The sequence below is a fragment of the Danio aesculapii genome, chromosome 2 (genome assembly GCF_903798145.1).
Source record: "Danio aesculapii chromosome 2, fDanAes4.1, whole genome shotgun sequence".
NCBI classification, from domain to species: Eukaryota; Metazoa; Chordata; class Actinopteri; order Cypriniformes; family Danionidae; genus Danio; species Danio aesculapii.
Window position 1 is genome coordinate 4,302,022 of NC_079436.1, and position 7,500 is coordinate 4,309,521.

Below are 7,500 nucleotides of genomic sequence, written 5' to 3' on the forward strand. Positions count from 1 at the left end.
GTAATTTGTGACGAATGCGGGAAGGTGATGTGACGCTCTCCACGTGCAGTGAAACCACAGAGCAGGGCTACTCAATTGCCGCCCCGCGAGGCAAATTGTTCCGGCCCTCCAAAAAAGCATGACCAGAACATCAAAAATAAATTTAGTTCAGTCGAAAAACGACTGCTGTAGTTATGAAGGGACGTGCGTCTGTTCAATACAGTACGAGCTGCAGTTGAAGGCTGCGAAGTGCGTGAGCCACCTGACATTAAGCGAGTGATGTGAGCAGCCGAAAACATTTAGATACTTTAGCTTAAAGGCTTCTCAGCGCTTCGTTTCTGTTGCACGGAACGAAACTGCTGTGACTAAACAAAGTTATGCCACCTGTGCGTTAAAGTTCCGAGCTTATTCCGCGAGCAAGTTCGTTATTTTCAATGTAAGATTATATGTCAATATGCGTGCGCAAGCAGAGCGATGCGCTCGTGACTTTCAAACGCACCGAGTAGAAAACATCTCACAATGTAGCGGTGAGAGTTGTGCGTGGCTTTCAGTGCAATGTAAACAAAAGATATGTTAGACGACTTATTACAAATGATTAAAATGATAATGTATGTATGAACGCAGATGATAACAACCGTTCATTTAAATACTTAGCTAATATAAAGCTCAAATTTACATTAGACGTGATAACCGTAAAACCATGATTATTCTTCAGACTATAATCGTAACCACAATATATCTGAATGTAGAAGAAGCCTACTTCAGCATTGCACTGCTTTTGTTGTGTTTTGAAATACAACATTTGAATGTTTGTAAAAAAAAAAAAAAGCCTATTTTGCAATGCACTGATATATTATGTAGTTTCAAAACACAATATATTAACATTTTAATGTAGAAAAATACAACATGGGTGTCTTAAGGAGCAAAAATACAACATATGGGCTCTTATATGCTGTTGTGTCATCACTCATATTGCAAGTCATATCTCTCCGGCCCCTCAATTGGTATGCTTTTCATGAACTGGCCCCCATGACAAACTAATTGAATAGCCCTGCCATAGAGAAAAACAGGGTATATTCTACATATACACTTCATGGGGTTTTCATGACTTTAGAAATAAGGGAGAAAATAGTGTGAGACTGATAACGGCAGACAAGGGAAAACAACGTTTGATTTACTGTCCCATAGAGGCTGCATTAGAAACACCTCACACATGATGTAATTTATTTATTTTTTCCTATCTGTAAATTTAGGCGTACTCACACTAGGCCCGTTTGTCTTGCCTGCCCAGGTGAAATTGTCCCTCCTCCCCCTCGGCCCGCACTCACATTGCATTTTTACGCTTGCACGCTTGAATCATCGATGATGCGACTGTTCAGTTTAACAGTAGAGAAGTGCTCTCACTCTGTACAATGGAGATTGCTTTATTTATATTGTTTTGTATGAAGTCGATTATATGCAGTGATACCCAACTGACACCAACGCACACCTCTTCCAACCGGGCCAGGGCCAGCCGATTGAACCATACCTGGGCCCGATTTGGAACACAATTGTTAAACGAACTGGAAAATGGGGGTCAAATGTGCCAAACGGTTTGGATATCCTAGTATAAGTACACCCTTAAGGCTTACACTTCTGCATCGAATGATCGGTCTGACCCACGGTGCCTGCCTTGCGCGTAGTCGTGCATGTATACTTCTGCATGCCGTTTGTGTTGCTCTGCAATAACACTTCCCAAACGCTAGATGGCAGTAGGTTTTTATGTTCCTCTGTGTAGAGTTTCTTCGCAGGTGTTGTTTTTTCTGAACGCTACCTTAAAGTAGAAGAGCTACTTCTACTTTAAGGTAGCATTTAGAAAAAACAAAACTCGCTCATTCAGAGGCGGAAAACGGCTGACGTGAAACAATTTTGATCATAAGGTAAACGCAAAACATCTGGTGGACACTTGTAAACAGTCGCTTCATAGGGCTCTCAGCACCACCTACACTCGTCACAGCTTGCAAAGCTAAACAATCACAGAGCTTGCGCTATGCGTCGTTGCGATGTGTAGTTAAATTTTTTGAGAGGTGCGCTTCAGTGTCGGTGTCAGTAACGGCGAGGGCTATGCGACTGCACAAAGGCTGCGCCTGACCATACGTATGCTCTTGACACAGAAGTATAAATCAGCCTTTAGAGTGCAGTGAATGGGAGAACACCACAAATACATTTTTGTATTCCCGTTTTCTCGAAGATTAAAAGGAAAACTCCGCTATAGGATTTTCATGACTTTCAATATAAGGAATAAAATCGTGTGAGACTGTTAACGGCAGACAGAAGAGAAAACAACGTCGAATTTACTGTCCTGCCCCCATAGAAGCTGCATTAGAAACACCTTGCATGAGATGTAATAGTTTTTTTTGTCATTTATATTTAACATATTATATCTTATAATTGTGTTCTGCAGATGAAAAGGCTCGACATTTGGGTAGTGAATAATGTTTTTGATGTATTAATTTCTGCGTGAACTAACCCTTTTTTCCTTTTTTTTTGTCCAAATATACTGGGATCTTGCGTTTTATACATTATTTTTCTAGCTTGGTGTTTTTAACTGTTCTTTTTAGCTAGATTTATCTAATGGTTTTGCTTTAACGACTAAATGATTAACAATCAATCAGATTTCTACACTAATAATCCTTGTTGTTATTCATCATTTGTGTTCAAACTCCTAATGAACTTTAAGATTTGACATTAGAGTAGCAAAGAAACATAGAAGAATGCTAAGAAACAACAAGTTTGACATTACATGCATTGCAGTTTCAATTTCAGTTTTTCAGTATTATAAGTTTCTACTAATATGGGTGAGTCGATTTACTGCTATGCATTTTTTGGTCATTATCCTATCCTGTCCAGATCCTATCCCTAAAAACTGGTCACTATGGTGAATTAATTAATCATAATTAACGATTATTACCGGCCAGAGGAGAAACGGTCATGCCCAATTGAGCCTGGTTTCTCACAAGGTTTTTTCCTTCACTTTCGTCAATCGGTGAAGTGTGTTCCTCGCCACTGGCTTGTTTGGTTTGGGTTACGTGGAGCTGCGCATCGATGGATTTGCTCTTCAGCGCTTGGACTTTCATCAGTGAAAATTAAACCACACTGAACTGAACTTCAACTCTGAAACCTGCACTGACAATTTCAATTTACTACAACTTTTATGTTATGCTGCTTTGACACGATCTACATTGCAAAAGCGCTATAGAAATAAACACGAATAAGATCACTTCTGCTTTTCAGAATATCAGCAAGTCTTGGGTCATAATGTAGGTTTGTCACCTTATTTTATGCAGCTTGATAAACATTCTTTTTACATGTAATAATATAGTAAATGGAGCTGCCGTTTTAGTTGTGTAGCTGCTGTCCATTTCTTTTTAATGGCTTGAGTAACGTCTCCATATGGCAAGGCTATTATGAAGTCTAGCAGTTGTTTAGACGTCTCTCTTGCATGGCAGCCATCCGTTACTGCTCTAAACATGAGCTCAAGCAAACAATAGGTCAGTTCAACAGCTGGTCTCCTTTCAAAGTCTGACTCTATTTCCCCAGTCAGATTGAAGAGTGAAGTGCAGCACACAAAGACGGTGGCCTTTTTTAAACTGGGTGTTTCCTCTGGCAGCTGCTGTCTAATGCTGTGGTTTCCAGCTGCTTTAAGATACATGTGATCTTAACACAGCCAGTTAATTCTCTCTAGTGTTTTTTTGGTATTTAAAGGCAAAATAAGTACGAATTTGTCTTTTAAAATATAGAAAAACCACTAGAACAGTGTTGACGGGCACCTCATTGTTCAATTGTTCAGAGATGATCCATACATCTCTGCATGACTCAAATCACTTATTAATAAAGTCGTCTGGAATGGCAAAGAAAGAGTTCTAGCAGGACTCTCAGAGTTCATCAAGATCCTTTAGATTCATCTTCAATGCTTCCTCCATCTTACCCCAGACATGCTCAATAATGTTCATTTCTGGTGACGGGGCTGGCCAATCCTGAAGCACCTTGACCTTTTTTGCTTTCAAGAACTTTGATGTGGAGGCTGAAGTATGAGAAGGAGCAAACGTCTTGATACCTCAGGCTGTTGATGTTGCCATCCACTCTGCAGATCTCTCGCACGGCCCCATACTGTATATAACCCCAAACCATGATTTTTCCTTCACCAAACTTGACTGATTTCTGTGAGAATCTTGGACCCATGCGGGTTCCAGTTGGTCTTCTGCAGTATTTGTGATGATAAATATGAAGTTGAACTGATGATTCTTCCAAACAATCAACTAGAGGTCAAGTTATTTTTGGTTGCTTTTTCACCTGGGATCGACGACAAGACTTTTGTCAAGTAGTCTATACTTCAGTGTAAAACCTATAAATGGTGAACTTATTCTGTAATTGTTTATTAAAACCACATGGGTCTCCACTTTTGTTATGACCTCTCTGTTTAGTTTTACTTATAGACTGTAAAAGATATGGACGTAGTATTCGTAACGTCACCCATAGGTTTCTGAACACTGCAAATGAAGCTACAAGTAGGCGCGGCCAACCGTCACCATTTTGTTCGCATGTCATCGCACCCACGGTGGGATACCAAACAAGGGCAAAGAGGCGGAGAGTGAGCGGAACTACAGACACCTGCTGGGAGTGCTGGCATTTTGCATGGACCTGGCTTAAACAGACTTTACTTTGGGTGAACGCTTAATAATACCTGCGACTCGTTTGTGTTCTGACCACTTGTGCTTGTTTGTACACTATATCAATAAAGTGTTTAGACTTTTAAAAACATAGTTGTTACATTTTAACCCACCAAACATTGTTCTTATGGTGTTTTTCAACAGGAGGAAAACGCGAATTACTTCCCAACACTTCAGATATAGTCTGTGTTAGTAAATGCAAGGCTATTGATGAAATCCAGGCTTAACACTGTATGACAACGCTTCAGATGACTGTTCTAGAGCCTATAGTTTATCAATCTGTCAGATTCTGGAGTGCTTTACAGCTCTAAAGAAAAATATAAATGATCTTAAATAAAACAATATATTTATAGAGATGGTATATAAGAATATATATTCATTCACCTGGAAAACTGAGGCAACTTGAAGGGTTTGTGAGCACAATTAAGTTCACACAGCATGCCATATCTGATAATTGCAGGAAATAATCCCAAAAGGCAATTGACTGTGTAAAGAAACATTAACCAAAACATAAATACAATGAATATGCCAAGCTCACTGGCTAATTAGCCGGATTCAGCGGAGGTGACGAGACAGCGAGCAGCGAGACCTAGCTGTCACTCAAGTGGCCACGCCCTTAATTATGCAGACTTAATATAACTTAATAAAATGACATGGATGAGTTATAAAAAAATTCACCCCCCCCCCCCCCCCCCCCACAGTTATCATGAAGGGTAATCATAGCTGTATGCACCAAAGCCAGCTTTTGTACCAGGCTGTAAACGTGTTTTTCAGCTGTAAAAATGGCCAATTTCCCATTGCAGTCAGAAATCACTTGGACTTCCTGGAGCCAGCCCCTTAAGGCGAGTCGATGAATTGCAGTTTTAGTTACTTCCGTATTGGCTTACTTACTTGCTGCCGAGGAAGAACGGGAGGTTGCCGCTTGGTTTCACCAAAGTTATCCCTTACGTTTTTCTAAACTTTTGTAAAAAAACTTTCCTCCTTTCCTGCGGTTGTTGCAATTTTTAGCCAATAGTTATTGGCCATCTGGTTCTCCCTATGATCATGCATGGACGGATCATAAAGATGTCTGTTTACAGTTGTACCCGTTTTAAATAAAATCTCCTCAAAGTGATTCATATTCACTTTGTCAAATTGTGAAACAGTTCGCTCAAGTCTCGAGAAAATTGTGTGATCCGCCGGCTGAAATAATGTCGCACATACCCAAAGCGAACGTGTTGAATATAAATCAGCCTTACATTGTACACACTATTGGACACCTTTTCAACCTCTTCCTATTCAAACACACCTGAATCAACTCATCACAACATTAGAACAGACTAAAATGAATGGTTCAGATAAGTGAGACATCCAAAATATGTGCTGTTGGTGTGCCTCCGGGAACATTGTTGGGAAACAATGCTTTATCAAATATGCTTTAATGTTTCAGAGCATGAGTTCTGTACGCTCCATATTTTCTTATTTTGCTACATGCATGTGTTTGCTCAGAGTTCTTCTGGAGTCTCGTCGCAAGTCGAAGAAGATCACAGCCCGCGGCATCTTTGCAGGAGGACGAGTGGTGCGAGGGGTGGATTGGCAGTGGGAGGATCAGGATGGCGGGAATGGAAGAAGAGGGAAGGTAATGCCTCGACACGTCTGACTACGCTCACCTTTCTGTGCTCATGTTTTATTACATGAAAAACATTCCTCGTATCAAGTACATGCAGTCTATTGTGCTCTTGCGTGCTCACTTTGTTCAACTTAGTCTTTATTCATTTTAATTATATTACAAAAATCCGGAAAACACTACAGAGTGCTAACTTGTATAATATTTTAGAATGTACTTTCCCACAGCAACATTATTTAAACAGAAATAGCATTTAAAATAAGTTCTAAAATAAAACACACCACTATATATATATATATATATATATATATATATATATATATATATATATATATAAAATTAAAAGAATAAATAAATACTTAAAGAGCCCCTATTATGGATTTTTGAAAATGACCTTCCATGCAGTGTGCAGTACAGCTCTAAGTGAATAAAAGCATCCAGCTGAGGTTAATATTTGCTTAAAAATATTGATCTTATAAATAAGAGTCGACTCTGAGACGTTTAAATGATTTGTCGTTCGTCCGGATCTTTTGCCTAGTTATATTGACGTTGACCCAAAACAAAACCAAATATGTTCTGTGCCGGATCCGGTAAAACGTGAACGTGCCTTTCCCTTCAAACACTAGCTGAGCGCAGGTGTGGGACTGATCATGACTGAAGATGAGTGAACATCAATAAGTGAATGTTCTGGAGATTAATGCAATAATCTACACTGCAACGGGGGATTCTGAAGCCGTTTGTTGAAGGAAGGATTAGAAAAAGACTTCTGATGTATGGGACTTTGTCAGAGCTTGACAGGAACTTTATCGGTACACAGTTTATGGATCAGTTTCTTCCTCCATTTCACAAGTGTAAGTAAGTGCAATTAAAATTGTGTTCTCTAGCTTGCAAAATGTGTATTTAATTGTAATGTAGCTGGTTAACTGTTCACGTTCATATCGCATCTAAAACCATGTTGAAAACGTGACGCGTGCTGATTTGTTTACGGATTTAAATGCGTTTGTTAGCTCTCAATCCTCTGCCGTTTGTCATTGTTATGGCCACCGTCAGCTGTTCCTCGCGTGCGGTTTTCAAAATATTTCTTCTTATGCCACTGTGTGGATTAAAACTGATTGTGTGTCGTGGTTAACAATAGAGCAAAATGCTTGTGTTTATCTGCACTGCTTTTATGCACTCCTGCATTGGGCTCACACATACCCTCTGCAC

At 39.6% G+C, this 7,500-nt stretch overlaps 1 protein-coding gene across 3 annotated transcripts in view; it reads left to right on the forward strand.

The window, feature by feature from the left end:
* The window catches only part of mib1 (MIB E3 ubiquitin protein ligase 1), a 106,725-nt gene that overhangs the window by 3,749 nt on the left and 95,476 nt on the right, over positions 1 to 7,500 (forward strand). For all 3 annotated transcript variants that reach the window (XM_056471180.1, XM_056471188.1, XM_056471195.1), the window contains exon 3: positions 6,177 to 6,306. In XM_056471180.1, coding sequence (XP_056327155.1) covers positions 6,177 to 6,306 — 130 coding nt within the window. The remainder of the gene's footprint in view (positions 1 to 6,176; positions 6,307 to 7,500) is intronic.